Genomic DNA, 27,522 nt, shown 5'->3' on the forward strand with positions numbered 1-27,522 from the left:
CCTACAGGATTAGATATGAAATCTATTGTCTTTTAAAGTCCTTCATAATCTCTTACCTTTACAATCTTCCTTACTCCTCTCCATATACTTTCTCATTCCCATGATACTCTTTCCCACTCAAGCTACTTTTATCCTTCAACTATAGGTATATTACTGGTTGCCCCAAATATCTACAAAATTCTCCCCTTTCAACTTTGTCTTTAAAAATCAAATGTAAGTCTAAATTAAGCCCTATATTTGTTAATTGATTGATTTAATTTAATATAGAGACACAGAGTGAGGAAGCTGGTCTTGGATTAGGATTACATAAATTCAAGTGTCACCTCTGACATACAATGACTATGTGACCATGAGCAACAGGTCTCTCAGTATCTAGGCAACTCTCTAAATCCTTAAAAATCTCACCTTCTACAAATATGGTTACAGACATTTTCACTAGTTGTGTGATGCTAGACAAGTCACTTAATGTTGTTTGCCTCCTTACCTCATCTGTCAAATGAGCTGGGGAAGGATATGGCAAACCATTTCAGTATCTTTGCAAAGAAAGCCCCAAATGGGATCTCAAAGAATCAGACATGTCTGAAAATAACTAAACAACAGAAATGTGAGCTGCTATTACTATGAAAATAACCCAGAGGCTCTACTAGACCCTTATGCTCCTCTGGGATCATGTCAGCCTCCATTTTCTTAGTAATATAGATGAAACTTACTGAAACAGCAGGGTTGGGGTAGAATTGGGAAAAATTTCAGAATCTCATAATGGGAAATAAATGTTATTGCTAAGTCATTTCAGTTGTGTACAACTCATCATAATCCCATTTGGGATTTTCTTGGCAGAGATTCTGGAGTGGTTTGACATTTCCTTTTCCAGTTTATTTTACAGATGAGGGAACTGTGGCCAAGAGGTTAAGTGACTTGCTCAGAGTCACATAGCTAGTAAGTGTCTAAATTCTGATTATAGGGTAGCTAGGTGGCAAAGTGCATAGTACACTGGTTATGGAGTTAGGAGGATGGGGAGTTCGAATCCAGCCGCAAGACTCTTGCCACTTATTAGTTGTGTGACCTTGGGCAAGTCACTTAACCCTGATTGCTTTGCATCCAGGGGCCATCTCCAGTCATCCTGATTCATATCTGGCCACTGGACCCAGATGGCTCTGGAAGAGAAAGTGAGGCTGGTCACTTAACACAGTGCCCCCTCACTCACATCTAATTCATGTGCTTGTCATGACATCACCTCCTAATATCATGGTCTTCTTCGATAACAAAGGACAAACATCAAATCCTGATTTGAACTCAGGAATATGAGCCTTCTTGATTTCAGGCCCATCACTCTACCCACTGTGTCACCTAGGTGCCTGTCCAACCAACATCTGAACAAAAATTTCTTCTATAACCTTTCCTTGTTGGTTATCTCCAAAGACAGTTCCATTTTATTTTTGGATAGCTCTGGCCCATTTTGTTTTTGGATAGTTTAAATATTTTGGAAATTTTTCCTTACATAAAACCTAAATTTATTTTGCAACTTTAACCCATTATTTCTGGCTCTACCTTCTATGGCACAGTAGAATAAATCACATTCTTTCTCCATATGACAGACTTTCAAGTATAGATGCCCCCAAAGTATAAATGCTTTAATGAATTAGAACTGTACTAATAGAACTGTACATTGTATTCTTCATTAAAGAAGTCAGTTCCATCCAGAATCTACCCTCTACATACTTATTTTACATTTAGAACAAATATCAAATTTGTGAAAAAGATACAGAGCAGCTAGGTGGCACAGTGGATAGAGCACTGGCCCTGGAGTCAGGAGGACCAGAGTTTAAATTCGGCCTCAGACACTTAACAATTGCCTAGCTGTGTGGCCTTGGGCAAGTCACTTAATCCCATTGCCTTAAATAAATAAAAATTTTAAAACATAATAAAAAGGAACAAAAGATACACACATATGTTTATTTACATTACTTATTTTCAGAAAGAAGAAAAGTCCAAACTGCATAAAACTCAAAAATTATGTTAAAAGTTTGAATATAAAACTGAGAGATCCAACTGGAAGACCTAAGCTGTGAACTATACTAAGATTTTTGGGACACCCTCTACTTGAAAGTTATTATATCTTCTCTTCTTCAAGCTAAACATCCCATTTCCTCATATGGCAGGAAAAAGTGATTAACCTTCCTGAACCTGCTAATCCCCCTCAGTTAAGCAATGTTATTCCAAAATTGTGGTATCTAAAACTAATTGCAATAACTCCAGATGTGATCAGACTCCAGGTCTGATCAGGGTAGACCTAGATCTGGGTATTATGCCTCTCTCAATGTCACCTACAACTACATTCAGTCTCTTGGCTACCATATCTCAACATTGACAAATTTGAACTGTAGTCAGTCCACTAAGATCTCTAGATTTTTTTCAGATCAAATGTTATTTAGCCATGTATCCCTCATCTTTTACTTGTAAAGCCAATTCTTTTTTAAAAATCAAATGTAGGTCTAAATTAAACCCTATATTTGTTAATTGATTGATGTAATTTAATATAGAGAGACACAGAGTGAGGAAGCTGGTCTTGGATTAGGATTACATAAATTCAAGTGTCACCTCTGACATAAAATGACTATGTGACCATGAGCAACAGGTCTCTCAGTATCTAGGCAACTCTCTAAGATAATAAATTGTAGAGAATCTGCAGCTGTAGAAAATTTGAATTATTGGGGGAAGTCCTTCATGAATGTTCTTAATCTGGTTAGGTATGATTTTAAAAAAAAGAATTGCTGGGTTTTTTTGTTTTTTGTGTTTTGAACAGAGGCATCCCATATAGTGGGAAGAATGTTGATCTTAAAACCCAGGAAGACATGACTTGGAATCCTGTTTTATATTTATTAGTTCAACTGTGGACAAGTCATTTAACCCTTATTACCTTAGGGGGATCTTTAGGATTTAATCAGAAGTTCCATACCCTGAGCAAAGGAAATTACAGATTATTAACTGTTTAATATAGATCATCTCACTGAAGATCCTTTTGAGTTCAGATTTTTTTTTAATCCAATCACTTCTATCTTCTTGTTTGGTGTCATTTACAAGTTTGAAAAGGATGCCATCTATATAATCAAGTCATTGGTTATGAAATATATATGTATTTTTGATGTTTCACATACTATATATATATATTATATATATATATATATAATATATATATATGTATATATGTAATAGCCAAGGCCAATTCAAATCCCTTGAACACAACTACTATGGAAATCAATCTGAAATGAATGGAAATGGACTGATGTGCAATCTGGATCTGTGATCCTGGGAAGGATCTTCCTTTCTTTTACTCTAGGAAACATTCCAAGTTGTAAAGCAGATGTTGACCTGCATTGGTAGAAGTCTCTTCTTTTAATGAAATCACCAGTCCAGTCTCCATTCCTACATGAGTATCTATTGTTTCCCTCACTGCATCTGGCACCTAATAGATGCTTAGGAAATGACTAATTGATCCCTTTAAATTTCAGGGCTAAGTCATTTCAGCTACTGCCTCCCCATTTAAGCAATAGGCAAATATAACTTTCTGTCTTGGTTGCAGTATAGACTTCTTTGTTGCTGGGCAAAGTGTGGGACTGTGTCACCAACTGTATGTTTAAGACCAGGGCTAAAGCTTTTCTTAAATTTCATAATCCTCACCATCAGCCCCTCCTCTCTAGCAGGCCTTCCAATTCAATGGATTAAAGACACCAAAGATAAGCATTCTAGGAGATAGATTGGCTCTACTCCATCAGGGTTTTCATATTTGGAGACTATTGGATGCAGTTGCATCTGGGATGAAGGCAGGGCAGAGGTGCTTATAGAGGGGTGAACAGATACAAAGAATCGTTATAAATCTTCACAGTACATCTGTTTAAAATGAACCCATGGCAGGCCTAACTTCTCAACCCTTCTGAGTCATTTTTCTCAATTATCCAAATAGATTTCTGTAGTTTTCTTCACCATGGTGTATTCTACATAGAGCAAGCATGTGACTCTCTTTAAGTTCTTGAAATATCTGACCCATGCAGCATGATAAAGTGATGGAGCGCTAACCTTCCTCTGTCTGAGCTACTAACTTCAAAGTCTAAACTGCTGTTTATTCTTCTCAACATGCAGAATTCTCTCAGGCCCCTTACCTTTGCCTCATACCTATTTCCATACTTTTCCTTATCTTAAAACTGACCTACATCTACAGGATCCTACATTTTCTCCAGTGTTCTTTCCTTCTGACCCCTCCTTGTTTTCTTCATCCCAATAGCCTTTCTCTCCCTCTCTGTACACAATTCCCTTTGGTTTTCCTCTATGTTCTCTCTCCACCTCTGATTGTCTCTCTCTTTCTATCTTCCTCCTTTCTTCCCTCCCTCCCTCATATTTCTCCTTATGTCCCTTCCAGTTTCCTTCCTTTTTCCAGTGTGTTCACCCTTCCCTTTCACTCAGTATCTCTTTCTTCCATCTTTTTTCTTCATACTGTTTTTATTTTTACCTCATCTATATGCTTGGTATTGTTTTCTCCTTTCTCCATATTCCTTCCTTTCCCCATTCTTCCCCTCCATCTTTAAGCTCTTCCTCTATTACCTCCTCTCTCATCCATATACCTATCCCTTCCTTATCCTATTTTCTCCCCCTCCTTTTCCTCTATATCTTTCCCTCTTTCCTCTCTTTCTCTTCCCCTCTTATTTCTTCCCCTTTCCCCCTTTCTTCTTCCTCCTTCCCCTGTATTTCCTCTACCTTCCTTTTTCCTCTCCCCCCTTTTGTGCTCTTTCATTCTCCTCACCTCTTTCTTCTTTGCTTCTATTTCCTATGTGTCCCCTTCTTCAAAATATTCTCAAAGTATTCTCAGTTTCCCCCCTACTTTGTCTACATACTCCACTCAACCAGTAAAGGATCACTTACTAAGTTAGACTTGAAGGGAAGGAAACAGATTCATAGAAGATTTGGATTCCATGTTCTTTTGTTAACTACCCACAAGATCTTTTACCTATGGCTATCAAGTTGATGTCTTTCAAAGTATTAGCTTGGGGTCACCAATCATATACACCCTCCAGCTTGGCTCCCTTCCTGCAATACATCCTGAGTTGGATTTGGCCCAAAGGCTATGATTTTCATATCTTTGTCAAACTTGTAAAACCTGAAAGCCCAGAAATAAGATGCCAGCATAATTACTATTATTAACATTAAATACTTCCTACTTCTAAATTCATTGGCATGCTGTCTACAGGTAAGCTCACCTGCAATTTAGGGAAAGTTTAACATACTATTATTTATTTACTTGTCTCTAGGTTTTTGCAGTAAGAACTTTTCTAGGATCCTACTAAATGGACATAGAACTACAGTATCATGGAAATGAAACGGGATTTGCAAGGTCAGGTGTTTAAGGTTACTGGTTCTATACAGGTAAACATTTAAACCATTTGGCACATAGGATTGATTTGTCTTTTCTCCAATGCCTAGGGCACACTCTTTTTGATAAATTTTAGTTTAGCGCTTTTTTTTTAGGTTTTTGCAAGACAAATGGGGATAAGTGGCTTGCCCAAGGCCACACAGCTAGGTAATTATTAAGTGTCTGAGACCGGATTTGAACCCAGGTACTCCTGACTCCAGGGCTGGTGCTTTATCCACTGTGCCACCTAGCTGCCCCCAAATTTTAGTTATTTTCTATTATTTTCATTCTTTCTTTGCTCAATTAAACCAGCAGGGTCAGGACAAGTTAGCTATGGCATACTGTCAAAAGCTTGTTGCCATAAAATTAGACCATCGAGAGATGATTCCAAACCAGCAAAGAGCCTCTGATATGGGAAAGACTCTCAAAGGTCAAGGTCTCCCACCATCCTGATTTTACTATGTCAGGTCACTGGGCTCACATAGAATAGTGAGAATGGTGTCTTTGCACAAAGCCCCCTTCACTTTCCTGAAGTCATGAAGTTACCCTTCCATACTGGAAGGTAACTATTAGACTTGGATCTTAAAGTATTTCATTTGAAGGGGTATCTTTATCAGTTTCTTCTTCACTCATATGAGATATTTCCATTGTAGTCTGTGTTAACATTAGAACCCCTCATTGTTCTGACTTGTAGACCTTCCTCCTCTAAACATCTCCCCAAATTCCTCCCACTTGTAAATGGGGGGGGTATTAATAGAAATAATAAAAAAATCATCCATTCTTAAAAACCATAGAAAAGATTATGGAAAAGGATTGTACATCTGGAGCTAAAGTTGGGGTAGGGTGAGTGGGTGGGGCCAGCTAGGTAGCACAGTGGATAGAGTACCACACCTGGAGTCTGCAAGGCTCACCTTCCTGAATTCAAATCTGGCCTCAAACATTTACCATATGACTCTGGGCAAATCACTTAATCATGTTTGCTTCCATATCCTCATTTGTAAAATTAAATGGAGAAGGAGATGGCATTATTTTTGCCAAATAAACCCCAAATGGGACCATAAAGAATTGGACACCACTGAAATGACTGAATAATAAGAATATATGTCTGGAATTTCTCTTGGGGTAAGCAATTATATTTAAAGGCAAATTGGGGAAAGAAAACCCAGAGGGCAGAGATATGTCTTCCATTCCATCTTTCCAGTTGATGGAATTTTCAAGGGCTGTTCAATTCCCTTGACTACAGATTCATCTTCATTATGCTGATTTCCATCATCTTCTGTTTGAGGGTGGTTGTTTAAGTACTGTTCATTGTGCTTGACCCTTCCTTTGTAGGCCCCTCCCCATTGTTGCAGGCTATGGTAGCAGTGTGTGATCAGTAACTATCACTGCCCAGCAGTAGTTCTACTCTCAATGTCTTGATGTGATCGCAACATTTTGTCCTATATGGGGAACAGAAAGTCTTTTTTTTATTAAAGATTTTTTTTATTTTGAGTTTTACAATTTTTTCCACCTATATTGCTTCCCTCCCCCCATCCCCCATAGAAAGCAATTTGTCCTCTACATTGTTTCCATGTTGTACATTGATCCAAATTGAGTGTGATAAGAGAGAAATCATATCCTTAAGGAAGAAACATAAAGTATAAGAGATAGCAAGATCAAGCAATAAGATATCAGTTTTTTTTTTTCTAAATTAAGGAAATAATCCTTGGACTTTGTTCAAACTCCAAGATTCTTTCTCTGGATACAGATGGTATTCTCCATTGCAGACAGCCCAAAATTGTCCCTGATTGTTGCACTCATGGAATGAGCAAGTGCATCAAGGTTGATCATCACCCCCATGTTGCTATTAGGGTGTACAGTGTTTTTCTGGTTCTGCTCATCTCACTCAGCATCAGTTCATGCTTCTTTTTTTTTTTTTCCTCCAAGGCAATGGGGTTAAGTGGCTTGCCCAAGGCCACACAGCTAGGTAATTATTAAGTGTCTGAGGCCGGATTTGAATTCAGGTACTCCTGACTCCAGGGCCAGCGCTGTATCCACTGTGCCACCTAGCTGCCCTCTCCTTGTTTCTAATAGAACAATAGTGTTCCATGACATACATACATCACAGTATGCTAAACCATTCCCCAATTGAAGGACATTTACTTGATTTCCAATTCTATGCCACCACAAACAAGGCTGATATACATATTTTTGTACAAGTGATGTTTTTACCCTTTTTCATCATCTCTTCAGGGTATAGACCCAGTAGTGGTATTGCTGGATCAAAGGATATGCACATTTTTGTTGCCCTTTGGGCGTAGTTACAAATTTCTCTCCAGAAAGGTTGGATGAGTTCACAACTCCACTAACAATGTAATAGTGTCCCAGATTTCCCACAACCCTTCCAACAATGATCAGTAGCTTCAGAAAGTCTTTCTTAAAGGTCATGCTGCTCCCATATTGAATTGTAATAGCAATTGCAATCAGAAACTGCAATTGCTCACATAACTAACAATGGAAAGGAAAAAGGAAGCCCCAAGACCTATATGCCCCTATATAGAGCTCATCACTTCTTTTTTTTTAATATTTAATATTTATTTATTCTCATTTTCTACAAATAATTTTTTTACATTAATAAAATATTCTTGTTTAAAAGTAAACAAAATACCCCCCCAAAATATAGACTCACTTGAGTGATAAAGTAAAGGGGAGAGAAAAAAATTAAAATAAAAAATAAAATAAAAAATAAACTAAAAAATAAAAAATAAATTAAAATAAAAATAAATTAAAAAAATAATAGTAATAATTGTAGGTATGGCCAGGTGGTGCAATGGATGGAGCACCAGCCCTGGAACCAGGAGCACCTGAGCCCATATCTGGCCCCATACACCCAACAATCACCCAGCCATATGACATGTGAGCCACCCCAACCCCACTGCCCTGCAAAAACCGAAAAAAAGAAGAAAAAGACCCAAAATAAAATAAAATAGTAATAATAGTAGGGGTTGCTGGGTGGTGGACAGAACATTGGCCCTTGAGCCAGGAGCACCCTTGTCCAAATCTGCCCTCAGACACCCAACGATCACCCTGCTATGCAGCCCCAGGCAGGCCACCCAGCCCCATTTGCCTTGCACCCCACCCCCAAATAATAATAATAATAAAAAAATGTGCTTCAGTCTGTGTTCCAACACCAACAACTCTGTCACGGGTGGATCACATTTTCTATGATAAGTCCATGACAAAAGTTACTTCCATATTTTTCCACCGTTGCCATTGCTGATCGTAACTCCCTCCTTTCGTATTTCTCCACTACCATGTACTCTATTTTCTCTCTCCTTTCACTCTGACTCTGCTGTAGGGTCGCTGAGTGGCAGAGCAGACAGATCCCTGGTCCTGGGGCCAAGAGGCCCTGAGCCCCCATACCACCCCTTAGGCCCAGCATCCACCTGACCCTATGGTCCTAGACAGGCCTTCCAATCCCAGCCCTTGCAAGAAGTAAAAAAGAAAATGTGTTATATCTGACCACTCTCCCCCCATGGTCCATCCTCTCCTCCATCACTCACATTCCCGCCCCCTTCCCCCTGACCCCCTTCTTTCCTTCTTACTACAGATGTCTATACCCCATTGAGTATATATGCTGTTTTCTCTCCTAGCCACCTCTGATGAGAGCGAAGATTCCCTCATTCCCCCTTGCCTTCCCCCCCTTCCATATCATTGCAATAGCTCATTGTAATAAAGAAAAATCTTATTATATGAAATATCTTGGCCTATTCCCCTTCTCCTTTTTCTTTCTCCCATTACATTTCCCTTTTTTCTATTGACTCCATTTTTACACTATATTTTATCTTCAAATTCAGCTTTCTCCTGTGCTTCAACTATAAAAGCTCCTTCTACCTGCTCTGTTAACTGAGAAGGTTCATATGAGTATTATCAGTATCATTTTTCTATGCAGGAATACATGCAGTTCATCCTCATTAAGTCCCTCATATTTCCCCCCTCTCCTCCAATCTCCATGCTTCACCTGAGTCCTGTATCTGAAGATCAAACCTTCTCTTCAGCTCTGGCCATTCCAACAGGAACATTTGAAATTCCCCTGGTTCATTGAAAGTCCATCTTTTTCCCTGGAAGAGGACATTCAGTTTTGCTGGGTAGTTGATTCTTGGTTGCATTCCAAGATCTTTTGCCTTCCAGTATATTATATTCCAAGCCCTACAAGCTTTTAATGTAGTTGCTGCTAAGTCCTGTGTGATCCTGACTGCAGCTCCACAATATTTGAGTTGTGTCCTTCTGGCTTCTTGTAATATTTTCTCTTTGACTTGGGAGTTCTGGAACTTGGCTATAATATTCCTAGGGGTTGTTTTTTTTGGGATCTCTTTGTTGGAGGGATGGGTGAATTCTCTCAATTTCTATTTTTTGCCCTCTGCTTCTAGGATATCAAGGCAATTTTCCTTTAGTAATTCTTTGAAAATGATGTCAAGGCTCTTTTCCTGATCATGACTTTCAGTTATTCCTATAATTTTAAAATTATCTTTCCTAAATATGTTTTCCATATTAGTTGTTTTTTCAATGAGATGTTTCACATTTTCTTCTAATTTTTCATTTTTTTTTTTGGTTTTGAAGTAATGAGTCCTGATTTCTCATAAATTCATCAATCTCCCTGAGTTCTATTCTTTGTCTGAAGGATTTGTTTTCCTCAGAGTTTTCTTATCTCTTTTTCCATCTGGCCAATTTTGCTTTTTAAAGCATTCTTCTCCTCAATAACTTTTTGAATTGTTTTATCCATTTGATTCCTGTATCTCTCTCATTTCTTTTCCCAGTTTTTCTTCTAACTCCCTCATTTGATTTTCAAAGTCTTTTTGGAGCTCTGTCATAGCCTGATCCCAGTTTCTGTTTTTCTTGGAGTCTTTAGATGCAGGAGCTTGTGTTTCCTCATCTTCAGACTGAGTATATTGATCCTTCTTGGGATCATAGATAATATATTTCTCAATGGTGTTTCTCTTTTTCTCTGCTTGCTCATTTTACCAGCCTAAGCCTGGTTTTGGGGTGCTTTCTGAGCTTTTGGGACACTACCACAAGGGTCTCAGTGTGTGAGGCTCTGTCCTCCCTCCTGGTGTGTGAATGACCATAAGTGCCCCCCTCTGCCACGGGGCTGAGGTGGGGGGGGGGGGGCCCTGCTGTTCTATAGGGTGGCCTAGACTGTGATCAGGATCTGAATTTGGTCAGAGCCCCAGAGTCCTGTTCCAGGGGCAGAGGACAGAGCTTGGCAGTCTCTCTTCACTCCCTTCCCTAGATTCAATGGACTCATGCCCTGGGGGCTCCTGTGTATGGGCTCCTCCTGCTTCTGTTTCCTGGATCTGGAATGCAGTGGCCTGAGGGCTGGACTTCACGTGCTCACTCTGGCAGAGGTCCCCTGCTGTTCCTCCAGGTTGTACTGGGTGCTCCCTGGGGTGTAGCTCAGGAAACTCCCCCACTACTGTGAGCTGTGGCTCCCAGCACCCTGGGGCTGCCTCTGGGAGGCTGAAGTTCTTTCGCTCTGGTGGGCCACCCCTCTGGCGGGCTGCACCTCCAACCCCGGGGAGCAGAGCCTTTGTGCTCTTTTCCAGGTTACCTTGAGTAGGAGAACTGCCTACTGCCTCACTGGGTCCCTCTGTGGGTTCTGTCTCTCGAAAAGTTAGTTAAAGTCCTTAGTTTAGAAGATTTATGAGAGAGCGCCTAAGGACAAGATCCGCTCTTGTTGCCATCTTGGCTCTGGCCCCTTCTCATCACTTCTTAATGTTTCATAATTTTATGTCCACTTATGGAACTTCTAGGAGGTTTCTTGGTTCTCCACAGAGATGAAGCATGCCATAGAAACATCCCCTGCATTCCTAACACTAAAGTCTTCTAATGACAGATTGAAAAAGCATTTATTGTGCTTTTTTTAGGTGGGTAGTTCAGAGAAGTGTGGAGAAGAGAGGAATGATAGTGAAAAGAATGAAGTGAGCATGGCCTAGTCACCTCATGAATGTCCCAGTCAAAGGAGAGGACACAGATTTGAGACCTCTCCAGGATGTGAAGGCTACCAGGCAGAGAAGTTTCCTTTAGCTCTTCAGGTTCATGTCTCTATACATAGAAGTGAATCTGCTTTCTTTAAGGTTGCTGTAATATACAGCAAACTCTTAGCAAGTTTTGATTTTGTATGGCTAGAACCAAGCCTTGCTAAGGAGCTTATCATCAGAGGGCTGATCAAAGGGCAATGAATTTTTCTATTTCCAGCAAGTCATAAAGATCATCTACTCAAACTAGGAAGAGATCATAATCTATCTCCATAGAGGGAACACCTACACTGATGAAATCATAAATCTTTTGAGTCATTAAAGTAAGAAGAAAATTTCAATCCTGATGGAAATAAAGAAAGAGATTTTCTGGTAAAAGTTCCAACCATTGGAGATCTACTGTAATTTTTTCTTTTAGGTTTTTGCAAGGCAAATGGGGTTAAGTGGCTTGTCCAAGGCCACAGAGCTAGGCAATCACTAAGTGTCTGAGACCAGATTTGAACCCAGGTACTCCTGACTCCAAGGCCGGTGCTTTATCCACTATGTCACCTAGCCGCCCCTATCTACTGTATTTTCAAGCTCAAAATTATAAAGTTCATTCTGATTGAAATGCTGAGACTGGTATTAAAGAAGAGGTTGTAGGAGTAGGCTCTCTCTCAGGGTTAGAAATTATATTTAAAGGAATGTTTTGGATTTTAATCTGTAACATGGGCACAGATGTACCTGTCCTACCTGTATTTTAGACTTGTTTTTCAAAGATTAAAAACTTTGGGCTAATAAGTATGGGAGTTTAAGATCAGCTGGATGTGGTCTCTATTCTAATGAAATATATATTTTTAAATTTAAAGCAACAAATTAAGGTTTTTGACTTCAAGCAGATAAAATCTGCTAGTTACTAAAAAAAAGAAAACCATTTGCTGGGGAGGGGGTAGTCATTCTGTAATTCTCCTAGTTGGTTAGGAAAGAGGGTCCTGAAAACCAGGAATTAATCAACTGGAGACCCAATACTGATATTCCCTGGTTGATCTAACTCTTGGGAGCAGAGGCCAGGGTTGAGCATTGCAATGTAGAAAAACAATATACTCTTGTCAAGATAAGTCAATACAGCTAGAAGCATCAGTAAACTGTGCAGCAACTAACCAGAATTTCAAAATGAGACATGGAAGGAGTAATCTTTGTGAGAAGCAGCACTGGCCAAGGTACAGACTCTCCAGTCTCAGTTGAAGCTTAGAATAATCAACATCTCCTCATCAGTCAGTTCAAAATCAAACATCTGAAAGTTCTCAGCAATCCTTGATGGCCAACTTGGGAGTCCATGGCTGATCTGGAGGACTGTAGGTTGTCACTTGGACTGGCAATATTTAATCAACTTCTGGGTGAGATATGAATGACACTCAGTCTCATGCTCCAGTGCAGCCCTGGCTTTGTCAAGTTTCTTATTCTAGAACTGGTTGAAATTGGATCCTCCAATGGCTTTCACCAATCCCACATCCATCAACTCTTCCATGTCTGTCCTTCTGTTGGCAAAGTTTATATTACTGACAATGACATTACCCTTGCCTTCCAATGGGAAAAGCTCCTTCCTAGCCTTGAATCCTGTAGGTCAAAGAACAAGGTAGAGATTCAAGTAATCCACTTTAAAAGTCACTCAGAGTTTTTTGGCAGACTTTTTTTTTTTAGGCTTTTGCAAATGGGGTTAAGTGGCTTGTCCAAGGTCACACAGCTAGGTAATTATTAAGTGTCTGAGAATGGATTTGAATCCAGGTACTCCTGACTCCAGGGCTGGTGCTCTATCCACTGTGCCACCTAGCTGCCCCATTGGCAGACTTTTATAATGGTATATGCACCAAAGCTTGAATGAAGAGATCGTTATGTTTGAAAAAATTCACTTTCATTTTCTCTTGAGTGGCCTGGCCTACTTCATTCTCATTCTGATAGATATGGGCAAAGTCCAAGTCTGGGCAGCGGTATCCATTATCAGTTGTAGCCTTCACTGACTGCATCGTCTACTTGGCCTGGAGGGGACAAGTGCCGTCCAGGATAATCATCTTCGCCTTGTTCTTTAGCATGAGGAAGATAGCCATGATGTTCTGATCCTGCAGAAGATGGCTTAGACTATTAATGTAACAACTGGCCCACAGTACAAACCTGATGGTGTGTTTCTAGTTGCCCTGCAATCCTTATCCTCTAAGAATTCTTAAACTTAAGGAAATATACTCTGTGTCAGAGAAATGAGTACTGACATGATAAGGAGTAGTGAATAGGGTGGATTTCTGTTTCTTGAGTCTGATACAATCTACCATGCCTTATACACTATTCCACTCTGCCAAAATGGATTCATTCCTGTCAAACTTACTGTTCCATAGATCTATCCTGCCCTTTACCATTCCAGGTCATCTTTGCTTATGGAATCTATTTCCCTCCTCATACTCACTTTTTCCATTTCTGACTCTTAAGATCCTTCAAGGTCTCAAATGAAGGATTCTCTCCTTTGTGAAACCTTCCCTCATTCCCCAAGCCCAGAATTATTTCTCCTCTTCCCTTGGATAACAGATAATATTTTGTTCATATCATTTCATTATGTATTGGTAAAAACAAATCAACTAAATGTGCATTTTGTATTTTCACAACTTGCATATATAGCATTTAAGGGATGTAATCTAGTAGAAAGATAAGGTATATTATTGATTCTGTCTTTACAGTTGAGAGGTGTGGGGTAGACCCCCTTTAATTCCATAGCAGCCTTGGGGTCTGTCAGTTTCTTCCATCGTGGTTTAGCCCAGGATGATTTACCCTCCTGAATAGCCTTCTGTATGTGCTGCAGCCACAAGTGGACATCACAGATGGAAGAGCAGACCTGAAAAGGAGGTAGCGGTAGCAGTCTTCCCTGAACATCCCATACACTCCACCTGTGCAGAGAAGATGCTTAATAAATGTATATTGAATTGGTTAACTCACCCATTAGATAATAAGTTCCTGGAGGCCTTTTGTCTCCTTTTGTACTGATATTTATATTTGCTTGGCACATTTTTTTTTTGTTCAGTTCTGTTCAATTCTCCCTTGCTCCTCAGTCTATACTCACCCTGCAGTTTTCTTGGCAAGGAGACTGGAGCAGTTTGTCATTTCTTTTCTCCAATGCATTAAGGTCAAGAATGGTTAAGTGACTTGCCCAAGGTCACACGGCTAGTGTCTGAGTGGAATTTGAATTCAGGTCTTCCTGAGTCCAGTCTCAGTGTCCTAACCACCGAGCCACCTGCCTGCCCCTTGCTTGGTACATGTTACTGTTACTGTTGCTGTTTTTCCTTTTTCCTTTTTGTTTTTGGTTTTTGCAAGGCAAAGTGGTTAGGTGGCTTGCCCAAGGCCACACAGCTAGGTCATTATTAAGTGTCTGAGGCCGCATTTGAACTCAGGTCCTCCTGACTCCAGGGCTGGTGCTGTCCTAGGTGCTTAATCAGTATAAAGGTTTCACCAAAATGCCAAAAGGGTCCGCTTTTGGCATTTTGGTGGAACTTTTGACCCCTTGTTACAGAAAGTATTTAAAAATTTAAAAATTTAAATTTAAAATCTAAAAATTAAAAAGTTAAAACATACAGCGGAATACAAAGGAAAACGTAAATTTCTCATTTCTCATTTCTCAATTAAAGTATGTGGCACAGCGCTTAGCAGCGCCCCTGCCGGGGCGGCCCGTGAGCCGCGGCCTGGGGGGCTCGGCCGGGAAGGCGCGCTGCGGGGACTCCCCGGACCTCTGACCGCGGCGCCTCGCGCCCCTCCCCTCGGGCGCCCCGCGGGCTCCCGGCCGGCGCTGCGGCGCCGCCCCTGGCCGGCAGGGGGCGCTGTCCGGGCCGCCGCCGTCCCCGCCCGCCCCTCGCCCTGCCCCCTCGCTCGGCTCCCGTTACGCCGCGGAGCCGGGAGCCCGGAGCCGGAGCCGGGAGTCCGAGGCGGCGGCGGCGGCGGCGGCGGCGGCTGGGCCTGCGGGGCCTGCGGGGCCGGGCCGGGGCCGGCGAGCCCGGGGCCCGAGGCCCGACATGGCGACCAAGAAGGCGGGCTCGCGGCTGGAGACGGAGATCGAGCGCTGCCGCTCCGAGTGCCAGTGGGAGCGGATCCCCGAGCTCTGCAAGCAGCTGTCGGCCAAGCTCATCGCCAACGGTGCGGCTGCGGCCGGGGCTGGGCCGGGGCCGGGGAGCGCGGGGCCGGGCCGGGCCGGGGCCTGGGAGCCGCGGGGCCGGGGGGCCGCGGGGCCGGGCCGGGGCCGGGGCCGGGGAGCGCGGGTCCGGGGAGCGCGGGGCCGGGCCGGGTCCGGGTCCGGGGAGCTCGGGTCCGGGGAGCGCGGGTCCGGGCCGGGGAGCTCGGGTCCGGGGAGCGCGGGTCCGGGCCAGGGAGCGCGGGGCCGGGCCGGGGAGCTCGGGTCCGGGGAGCGCGGGTCCGGGCCGGGGAGCGCGGGTCCGGGGAGCGCGGGTCCGGGCCGGGGGCACGGGTCCGGGGAGCGCAGGGCCGGGCCGGGTCCGGGGAGCGCAGGGCCGGGCCGGGTCCGGGGAGCGCGGGTCCGGGCCGGGGAGCGGCGGGGCCGGGTCCGGGGAGCGGCGGGGCCGGGTCCGGGGAGCGCGGGTCCGGGGAGCGCGGGTCCGGGCCGGGGGCACGGGGTCGCGGCCCGGGGCGTGCGGGGGGTCGCCCGGCCCAGGCCCGTGGAGGAGGCCTTGTGCACGGGGTCACTCGGGGGGACGCGAGAGCGCGGCCCGGGGCGGGGGCACGGGGGCGCGATGCTCGGCAGAGGAGGCCCCGCCGCCCGCGGGCCGCCACTGGGGACCGGCGGGACGGCGGGGGGCTCCCGGCCCCGGCGGGGGGCTCCTGGCCCCGGGCGCCCCCCCTCTGCCACGCGCCACCTGGGCGGCAAAGGGAAGAGAGGCAGACCCGCGCCGCGACCCGTGGGGGAGCCAGGGCACCGCCGGGGCAGTGAATGGGGTGCCAGGCCCGAGGGTCGCTGCCTGGGGACCGGCTCGCCCCGGCGCGGGGAATCTTCCCTAGTCCCTGGGCATCCGCCCACTTGTGGGGAGAGACTGTGCAAGGTGATCTTTTTATTGTTTTTTAGGTTTTTGCTAGGCAGTGGGGCTAAGTGGCTTGCCGGAGGCCACACAGCTAGGTCATTATTAAGTATCTGAGGCCGGACTTGAACCCAGGTCCTCCTGACTCCAGGACTGGGGCTCTACCCACTGTGCCGCCCCTGTAGAAGAAGGTGATCTCGATCAAGTAAGGGACAGACCCACACCAGTTTTGGAGTCTCCTCCCATTCTGCATGTGTGTGTGTAAATCCCTGGGGAACTCATGGTTCATGTATGCGTGTGCAATGGTATGTATGTATAGAAGTCTTGTTTCCAGGGCACAAGGAAGCGGACTGTGTGACAGGCACAGCGTTGGCATGGGAAACTTAAGATGTCAGAGTGTGTGTAGACTCTGATTATTCATGCCAGTTGCTTGCTGTAGCAGGGTTGCATGGGGAATCGGGCTGTTTGCAAATTTATTAATGTCTGAACTTCATAAGGATGCATATTGTCTATTTAGGGACCGTAGGGGCATCTGGGATAGGAGGGTCTGTGTTCTGAGTATTTTCATGGGAAAGCAAGGCATCTACATAGATAAATAAAGAAGGTCCCTGAGAGGTCAGGGTGGGGTCCCTGAGGTCATGGATGTGCATGGATGTTTCCTGGGGTGGGGATGGAGGCATCATATATAAAGACCTTTATATAGGAGACAGAACAAGTTAGGATTTGTATATACTAGAAATTCAGAGAACGGTCAGTTATGTCCAGGTTATGCTAGGCAGGGGCTGGGTCTTCAGATGATTGGAATCAGTGTGAATATGGCATTACAAAATCTGCATGGGGAGGGTCACTGAAGCAGGATCCAATATGCACAACATCATAGCCACGAGGGTTCTATTCATGCGGTTGGGTCACACAAGGACTCATGATTGTATGTCTGGAGGCTGGGTCACAGGGAGTCAGTGAATGTCTCTGAGGATTACAGGGAGTTAGTATGTGTATGGAGTGTCCAGACTTAGTTCTGAAGGTCACAGAGAATAAAGATATGTGCATGGGAGGAAGTAGGTGCTTAGTTTACATGTATAGAGGCTGTATTCTGAGACATGACAGGGTTTGTCTACAGGAAGCTCTGGGAGTCAGGACATAGCTGTGTCAAGGCTGCAAAAATGGACAGAGAACCTTAGGACAACTAATATATTATAGCTTTGAAAAATGGAGTGTCAGGTGCCGTTGTGCTAAGTTTTGGGGATACAAAGAAAGGCAGAGGTCAGTCTCTCCTCCCCAGGAGCTGACAGCCTAGTGGGGAGACAACATGCAAGTAACCCAAACTATATACAAGATGTACAGTGTTTATGTAAGGGTTGAGTGATATATGACATAGGATATTTATAAGAATATGATACTTAGGAGGGAATCAGGTGTGAATGGAGTAGGAGAATGGCAGGTTTGGTGTGTATATCACTGCCAGTATTGGTTATTTACTTTCAAATTAACTGAATTTAAACTTGTACTATGTAGAATCAGTACTGAATTGATAATCCAATTCCAGAGCAAAGCTCTGCATGATCGTATTTGCTTTTGAAACAAGTATTGCTAATATTTGAAGTCAATTAGTTTTGGTTAGTATAACAATATTACATTAGGAAAGATCCATCCATTGCTTTTTAACCTTCTTTTCACTCTTAAAATGGTAGAGAACTCTTAAGGTATGCATTCTGTACTTCAGTATTCTTCCCAAATATGACCAACTGTCAATGCCCTATTTCTTACTATACACTTCATTCTCCTGTGGTAAATTTCACTGACCAGGACTTTGGCTTTAACCACCTCACTTTTGCTGCTACAGGCCCATTTGTGGAATTAATGTGTCAGCATAGCTATAACTAGGAAAGAATGGAAGTGAAGTTAGAAGCTAGGGAAATAGGTTTAAAACAAAGTTGTACATTTTCTTGTTTGTGTGACTTGCTTAGCTATCACAATCATATAATAATAAGACCTTATACTTTATAGTGCTGAATAGTTTTCCAGAGTACTTTTACATTTATAATCCTTTAGGTAAGGAGACTTAGGCTCATGAGTGATTTCCTGAACATCTTCATAACGGTCAAGTTGAAGATCCAGGACTTAAACTTGATTCTTCTTACTTCTGGTCTACAGTTTTTTTCCCCCCACTTAAAGTGACACAGTTACTGCATTTAGAAGCTTCAGGCACCCCATCTTTCCGGGGTGACCATCTTTGCTATGGTTTAACCAGAGTTTTTATGTTCTCTTCTCCCTACTGGGATCATTCTAGACATTTTCTTCACTTTTAGGAAGAGAGGATCATAGAATTATGGAAAGGACCTTAGTGTTCCTCAGGTCTATCCTTCCCATTTTGTAGCTAGGGTTCCTGAGGCCTTGAGAACCCACAACACTTCTCTGAGGTCACACAGGGGGCAGCATGAGGATCTGATTCCATGACCTCTGATTTAGTCTAGTATGCAGTAGGATGAATGCTAGACTTGGAGTCAGAACACAGTGAAGGGATAAAAGTCTAATCATTCAATCATATCAACTCAAATTCCCACAGTATTCTTAAATTTGACACTTCTCTCATTGCAACTTTGGGAGAGGTAGTTAATGCAAGAATTATCATTCCCTTTTCCCAGATGGGGAACTTGTAGCCCTTAGATTTTTAAGTAATTTTCATAAGTATTTATATTTAATAGTATATCTTTGCTGGGATTTTAGAGCTTTTGATTCTCTCTGTAGTAGTTTTTTTTTTTTTTAACATGAAGAGTTGGCCTTTAATCATTTGACTCCTTCATCAAGGAATCCAGGCAGAGGAATGAATAACCGAGAGAGTGCTAAATATAGCCCTAAGATAGACCTTTAAATTTTCTGTAGATTTTCACTTTTATCATGATTGTAACCCCCTTAAACAAGACTGATGGGGAGGGCAAAGTTTTGTTGGGTGTCTACATGAGTGGGTGTGTTTCAGGGGCCCTAGTTGTTTGAACCAAAAAGACTGCCTGGTAAATCTTTACTTTGATGGTAAAAGATCACAGAGACTGTTTAGTAAGTTTAAAAAAGAAAGGCAAAGAAATCAAACCACTCCATCCCACCAATTAAACAAAAGCTATACTTAGAGAGAAGCTAGTGATGAAGGAGGAGGTTAGGAGGCAAAAGCAGGAGAATGAGACACTACTCAGCTGGCAATACCACTTTTCAACTTTATCAGTAAATACTTTTAGAAGACTAAGGGTGAACCAGCCATTTGACTAAGAGCCTATTTCCCATTTTTCTTTTGAGCCCTAATCATTTGCAGCTTAAAATAAGGTGAAGGGATTGAAAGTTAGCTATTTTCATAATTGTCTAAAATGAATGTATACTATTGTATTTAAAGTTATTGTTAATACATAAGGGACCCTCTCAAAATAGCATTTGTTATTGCTTCAAATGAGAAGAAATTGCATTGTCTAGTCTGTGTATCACTTAATTATTAATAGTCCATCTCTAATGATCTTCTAAGGCTGTTGGAACACTTTGCTTTATCTTCACAATTTTTTTTTTGCAAGGCAATGGGGTTAAGTGGCTTGCCCAAGACCATACAGCTAGGTAATTATTAAATGTTTGAGACCGGATTTGAACCCAGGTACTCCTGACTCCAGGGCTGGTGCTTTATCCACTTCACCACCTAGCCGCCCCCTGTCTTCACAATTTTTGAGATGTGTTGTTTTATAATTTTTTCCAAGATTTAGATAAGTACAGTAAAGGGCAATTACAAGCTGAAAAGTAAAACCCAGAAATGGAAAAATGATAACTCTGTTCCCTTGCTGGTTCATTGACCCTTTTAATTTACCTTCCCCCAGCTTTATTTTTTTTCAAGGCAGTAATTGAATGAAAGGCTAAAGGTAAATTATAGCTGATTCAGGATAAGGAAAATTAAAAAGTGGATAAAGACTAGAAAGCACTCAAGGTTAATTGACTAGAGCAGGGATTGGCAGCTTTAAAGTGTGCTTGCCAAAGATGGCCACTAGCCTGTCCCACAAAATGGGACACTAGCCTGTTGCTGCTTCTTTGGCTCACTGTATTTCTGATGAGGGCTATTGTCAATCTCTGGAATTGTTGAAGAGTATTAACAACATACATTTATATATCAATTTGAAATTTGACCTTTGTATACATTGTACAAGCATCATCACCCCCCCCTCCATTTTAGAGAAGAGAGAAGTGAGCATCAGAGCTAATATTTATACCCTGGGTCCTGATATGATTCTATGTGTTAGAACTAAAAGATATAGATAATTTATTCCAACACCATTTATAAATTATTAGATTTCTTGCTTAATCACTTAACTGGTTAGCTGAATAATAGATGAGACTAAAGCCCAGCCCTAACTTGAGTTTAGTGCTCTTTTGGCTATATTCATTGTTGAATAAGGATGGCATGGAGAAGAGTATACTTCCAGAGAGTCTCTTGCTATCTTCCTTCAACCCCACCCTCAATTTGTATAAATCAGGGTTCCCCATACCCTTCTAGTAATTAGTTTCCATTTCACCCTCAAAAAGAAAGAATTAGAAAGATTGCTGCCACTTTTTCTTCCTTGTGTGGGTACTCCAGGAGTAGAGGTTTACAGTTTCACAATTCCTCATTTGGCGTTTTTTATTTTTGATTAGAAAAGAAATTCTTTCCCTTAATATGTGTCATATAGTTATTAAGATTCTATTTTGGTTTTTTATTTTTCTCTCTAGTAATTTGTGAGTACTAGACCAAATTCTTAGATGAGTTCATGATTTTCCTGATTCACATGATTCCTCTATGGATGCAAACTGAAACCTTTTTATGCCTCCCTCTGTTTAACTATTTTCCCATGCCTTCCCATAGATTTGTCAAAGACAATCCACCCAACATTCTAGAGGCCTTCCACAATTTCTCCAAAAAAAAATCCTCAATCTATCCACCTCTTACCTCCCTCACTCTTGCAACCTTAACAGCCTTTCTTTTTCCATCACCGTTTTCTTCTTCTTTATTAAAGAAAGATTTTATTTATTTGAGTTTCACAATTTTTCCCCTACTCTTGCTTCCCTCCCTCCCACCCCCCACAGAAGGCAGTCTGTTAGTCTTTACATTGTTTCCATGGTATACACTGATCTAAGTTAAATGTGATGAGAAAAATAAAGTATAAGAGATAGCAAAATTACATAATAAGATAATGGGTTCCCCCCCCAAATTAAAGGTAATAAGTCTTTTGTCTTTGTTCAAACCCCCACAATTCTTTCTCTGGATAGAGATTATATTCTCCATCGCAGCTAGCCCCAAATTGTCCCTGATTGTTGCACTGATGGAATGAGCAAAGTTCATCAAGGTTGATCATCACCTCTATGTTGCTGTTAGAGTGTACAGTGTTTTTCTGGTATTGCTCATCTTGCTCAGTATCAGTTCATGCAAATGCTTCCATGCTTCCCTGAATTCCCATCCCTATCCCTTCCTGGTTTCTAATAGAACAATAGTGTTCCATGGCATACATATATCACAGTTTGTTAAGCCATTCCCCAATTGAAGGACTTTTACTTGATTTCCAATTCTTTGCCACCACAAACAGGGCTGCTATGAATATTTTTGTACAAGTGATGTTTTTACCCTTTTTCATCATCCCTTCAGGGTATAGACCCAGTAGTGGTGTTGCTGGATCAAAGGGTATGCACATTTTTGTTGCCCTTTGGGTGTAGTTCCAAATTTCTCTCCAGAAAGGTTGGATGAGTTAATAGCTCCACAGATTTCCTGCATGTCTTCCAACATTGATCATTGTCCTTTCTGGTCATATTGGCCAGTCTGAGAGGCATCACCTATTTTTTTAATAGTACCCTTTACTCCTGTACTTTAGGGTCCATTGCTACTCAAAAGAGTTAGGCCTAGTTATCTACACAGAAAAAAAGAATGCTTGTGCTAGATGAATGGACAACTTATAGTGCTGTTCATCAGTATATAAATTTTGGACAGATAGTACAAATGGCCAATGAATTGACTTCAAAATTAAGCAGAAGGAGACCAGACTGAATAACCTTTAATAGAATGTGAAGCTCCTTTAATAATCCAAATTTCTCAAGTACCCAGGGCACATCTCTTTATATTTAATATTCTAGAAATCAATTATTTTAGTCTCTGAAGAGTTAAAAATAAGTATTCAGAAGGCAGTGGAGAGGCATTTGCCAAGTGAAAAACATACATACATACATATATATATATATATATATATATATATATATATAAACAAGAAACTTTTGACTCTGCCTAAATTTCAATCTTGTTTTAATTCATTAAATATAAAATAAGCCTACTATGAGCAGAACACAAAGATGATATATAGTAGTACTTGTCCTCAAGGAGTGAACATGTACACAAATGAATGTGATACACTACAAGTGAAAATTAGAGATCCAGATAGTGCTAAAATAAAAAAAAGTAGGAGAATATTAAATAATCATAAATATAAAGTCTAAAGGAACCTTAGATTTCATCAAGTTCATCCTCTCTCAGTTGACAAATGGGGTAATAAAGCCCTAGAGAGTCTTGGTTAAGGGAGTAAAGCAAGACTTCAGGGAAAAAGTACCCCCTGAGTAGGGCCTGGAAGGTCTTCACAGTCATCAGATCCTAATTCTGGAGATGGAAGGTACCTCTTATTTTACGTGTGGCATAGGGGGTATAAGTGTCTTGCTTCAGGACACCAAAGTAATAATCATTAGCTTTGGGTTTGAATAAGGTCCTCTGGAGTTCTAATGTAGGTAGAGAAGGTAATACTTTTTTGGTTTTGTTTTCCCTTAAGCTCAGAGTTCATCATTATTAAGGGTTCATTGTATGGATTATAGCTTTCACAAGTTCAGTTATCATCGCTATGCAGAAGACTTCTCAGATTTAATTTTTTTTTTAGCTTCAATTTTACATCATTATTGTACTTTTTGAACTGGATGTCAATTTGGGTTCAAAAGAGAACTCATATAAGATGTTCCAAGAAATCTTAGTTTTTTTTAAGCTGTTAAGCTATTTATTTTGTGCTTTTCTCCTCCTCCTGATACTCCCCTTTTTCTGAACTTCCCTAACATTGTTGAGGGTATCAACCTTCTTCCAGGTTCTTAGCCACTATGTCTTCTTATACTTCTTACCCTTAACTCTACATACTCTACCTTAGTTGAATGGATTGTTGAATTGGCCTTCTATTCCTTCTCATATGTCTCAAGTCTCTACTCACTCTAATCCGTTTTTTTTAGGTTTTTTTTGCAAGGCAAATGGGGTTAAGTGGCTTGCCCAAGGCCACACAGCTAGGTAATTATTAAGTGTCTGAGACTGGATTTGAACCCAGGTACTCCTGACTCCAAGGCCGGTGCTTTATCCACTACACTATCTAGCCGCCCCTCTAATCCATTTTCTACATAGCTACTAGAATGATTTTCCTGAGGTAGAGATCTGCCCACGTTAACATCTCCCAATACCCATTTAATAAGCTCCCAGATCCTAGAGCACTTCACAACCTCACTCATCTTTTTGTCATCTTTACTCTCTTGCATGTATTTTTTGGTCTAGCTGTGTCATCTTAATTGATATTCTTCATAAATGAGACTCTACCTCTAATCTTGACCTCTTTGCAGTCATGCCTGAAATGTTCTTTATTCTTTTAGAATTTTGAGTTTCTTTCAAGATGGAATTTGTCACCTTCTACAGTAGTCCTTTCCTGTTCTTTGCTTCCTCTGCTTTACTTTTTATATAGGCATACATAGCTACTTTGTGAATATGTTGTTTCACCAGTAAGTTCCTTGAGATCAGAGAGTAGTGTTATTTTTCTTTGTACTCCCCTCTCATAGCATGGTGTTTAATTGTTACTTATTATAAGGATTTACACTTTGTTTTTAGTTCCTTGCTACAGTAAAAAAGTGGTAATTTTGGTTTATATGGGCCCTTTCACCTTTTTGAGGTATATGACTAATAATGAAATCTCTGTGTCAAAGGGGGAAAGCCATTCTCTTGTCCTAAACCTTTATTTTCTCATCTGTAAAATGAGGGGGGTGTAGATTTAAGGTCTCTTCCAGCTCTAAAACATATGATCTTAGTAGTCCAATTTGACAGAAATGAAGAGTGCATGAAGGAAAAATCCATCATGAAAGGTAGATTGTGGTGAGTTTTATAAGGCAAGAAGAGAAGATTGTTTTTTTTAAATCTTACATGCACTCTGCCCTTTTTGTTGTTCCCTGCACAATATACACCATGTCTTGACTGTGGGCATTTTCATTGGTTGTCCCTTATGCTTGAAATGCTCCCCCTCCTTGTCTCTGCCTCTTGGCTTCAGATCCCAGCTACAGTCCCATCTTCTACCGGAAGTGTCTCTCTCTCTCTCTCTCTCTCTCTCTCTCTCTCTCTCTCTCCTTCATCCCTCTTTCAGGTAGCTTCTTTGTCTTAGGCTCTTTATTTTCTTGCTCTGGCAGCCTGTAGAAAAATGACTTATAGATTAAGTTTGACTTATGTCTGGTCTCCCGTAAAGAGGAAAGTAGAAACATACTCAATATATAAAAATGAATCAGATATGAAATGACTTTATTGCCTATGAATAAAAGAATGCTCAATACAGATAAGATTCACAATGTACAATTAAGCACACATTGACAAAAAGACTTACAGTAGACATTTGAGACTCAGAAAGAACTATCTTATCAGATCACTGAACAGACATTTTATATTTCACCTAGGTTTTGTATTGTCAACTCTCTTTAGGTCTGGGTTTTTTTTTGACAAGTCAAGTAAGGGCTTGAGGTCATCCTCTTCAAATGCAGGAGAAACTTTCCTTGTCTGTCAGCCAGCTTTTAACAGTGGACCCAGGATCTCTAGATCTCAAACACCTATGCTTCCATCTTGATATTGATATTATTTGTTAGGAACACAAAGCAGAAGAGGGAGCCAGAGACCTAACCTCAAATTTGTATAGTTTCGCCCCCTGTTAATCACTATAATTTAGGAGGAGTTATCAAGCTTCTGGGAAAGCAGCAATTTTTTCATCCCCATTCCTCTATGGATAATAGTTGCTGATAGTCCTGATGTGATCTGATGAGAAGAAAAAAGTGATAGAGGGTCACTTTCTTTTAAAGATTCAGTGATTCAGTGACCTATCCTACCAAGTAGCCAGTAAAATGATTGCTTTGTTATTCCAAAGAACTTAGGTCCTTTAAGAATGAGCTCTTAGCATGAAAGTGGAAAAGGAACAGGTTCAGCAGTTATGTGGGTACTCTATCCTCTCCAACATAAGAATGATTTTCTGAAATAGGGAGACTGTGAAACTGTTTTGGCTAAAAGGGGCTAATATTTTCACATATTCTGGTATAAAGATTGGAAAGTTTGTGTTTTTCTCTCTCTCTTCCCTAGCTGAGCTTGTATTTCTTTGTATAACTTGGCTTTTTCATCAGAGTTCATAGGTGTATATCAACCTGGTTGGAGAAATAGGAGTGGTGAGACCTGATATTGTTGTTAAAAAACCTGAACCTATTTTTCTTTGAATTTTTTGGAACAATTGAATTACAGAAATGGAGAGTATAATAGAAAATTGAACCAATCTTAACACAGAGTACAAGTCTCTTTTGAATCAACTGAGGATTTCTTACCTTTCAAAATCTTTTTATCTATGTAGTCATGTTCAGATGCCAGATACCTGAGATCTTTGTCTAGGAGTATTGAATTTACTTAAAACCATATAACTTCCACAATGATAGTTTCCACTTTAAGGAATTTCATTGCTCTGATTTAAATCTTATTTTGAGATATTTTAATTATGAAAGAAGCTTTAACTCTGAATTATGAAACAGAGAATTCTTCAGGAGTAAAGCTTATTGTAAAAAATGTAACCAGACTGTAGAGTGGGAATAAAATCATTCTGGCATTTTCTAGCTGATGTCATTCTGGCATTTTAAGGGAGCAGTATACATTGCATTATTAATTCTGTATCCATATTTCTTAGAGGAGGGAAACGTATCTGATAATCAAGACCTTCAAAAGAGTGAAATGTGCAGGGAAGAATAGGCTCATAAGGCAGCCATTTTTTAAAACAAATTTATTTAAGCAGCGGGGTTAAGAGTGACTTACCCATGGTCATACAGTTAAGCAATTATTAAGTGTCTGAAGCTGGATTTGAACTTAGGTCCTCCTGACTCCAGGGTCAGTGCTCTATTCATTGTGCCACCTAGCTGCCTCTTGCCATTTTTATTTTAGAAAACTTTTGTCTATTCCTTCTTCCTTGTAAGGAGCTGAAATCTACTGCCCTATAATTCCTACCCATTGTTCTTCATTCTCCCCTTTGTAGCCAAGGGATATAAATCTATCCTATAATATCACAGACTTTCTTAAGTCTTTGTACTTTGACCCCTGACATCATTTTAGAAAGGGGAGGTGTGAGAGCAGGTTGAAAAGGACGATTTACCATACTTGATAAATGGACTTACTATTTTAATAGTGGTTAATGCTTCCATTTAGATCAGTTATGTTATGTATCCTGCTAACATTTTGGTGAAGCCTGAGTTTCTTCTCAGATTAATGTTTTTAATGCATAAATTAAAATACCCAGAATTATATAGTAAACCATTTCTGTTGAAATATAGTAAGCAAAATATATATTTAAAAAATAGGTTCCTTGGCTCTAGGTTAAGAACCCTTTTTTAAGAAGGAATTTAAATATCAGTGGGATTAGTATAGTAATGGATAAATGTGATTAGTTTATTTTGGTGTTCATAATCTTCATTTCAGCCCTTGGACATAAGACAGGAGGCAATACCAGCTCCTAGGAAGAATTAGGAAGGTTTCTACCTCTGGCTGAGGGAGATTAGTCCAGGTGGTTTAGTGTTCATATTTATTGTTTTTTGGGAAGTATTTTTAGCCATTTGGAAGATAGCAGGATCCTTAGAATTATTGGAACAAGGCATCTGGGTGTGGTCTGAGTTATCTTTCCAATTTATTTCCCCCTTGCTCTGTAATCTTAACCCTTGAATTTGCCTAGGATTAGCTTTTTTTCCCCCTCTTGAACTCACTATTGGTTTCTGTGTATGTGCTCCTTTGTTG

At 41.1% G+C, this 27,522-nt stretch overlaps 1 protein-coding gene and 1 pseudogene across 5 annotated transcripts in view; one reads left to right on the plus strand and one right to left on the minus strand.

Moving 5' to 3' along the window:
- Positions 1–12,562: 12,562 nt before the first annotated feature.
- On the minus strand, positions 12,563–12,922 carry LOC141520325 (aldo-keto reductase family 1 member B1 pseudogene; annotated as a pseudogene).
- A 2,467-nt stretch (positions 12,923–15,389) lies between these two features.
- Positions 15,390–27,522, plus strand: part of TTC7B (tetratricopeptide repeat domain 7B) — a 340,869-nt gene continuing 328,736 nt past the window's right edge. For 3 of the 5 annotated variants that reach the window (XM_074235507.1, XM_074235506.1, XM_074235509.1), the window contains exon 1: positions 15,390–15,561. In XM_074235507.1, the coding sequence (XP_074091608.1) occupies positions 15,441–15,561 (121 nt within the window). In that variant the 5' untranslated portion in view covers positions 15,390–15,440. The remainder of the gene's footprint in view (positions 15,562–27,522) is intronic. The other 2 variants (XM_074235508.1, XM_074235510.1) reach the window with 2 other exon arrangements.

This window comes from Macrotis lagotis, chromosome 4 (assembly GCF_037893015.1).
Source record: "Macrotis lagotis isolate mMagLag1 chromosome 4, bilby.v1.9.chrom.fasta, whole genome shotgun sequence".
Taxonomy (NCBI): Eukaryota; Metazoa; Chordata; class Mammalia; order Peramelemorphia; family Peramelidae; genus Macrotis; species Macrotis lagotis.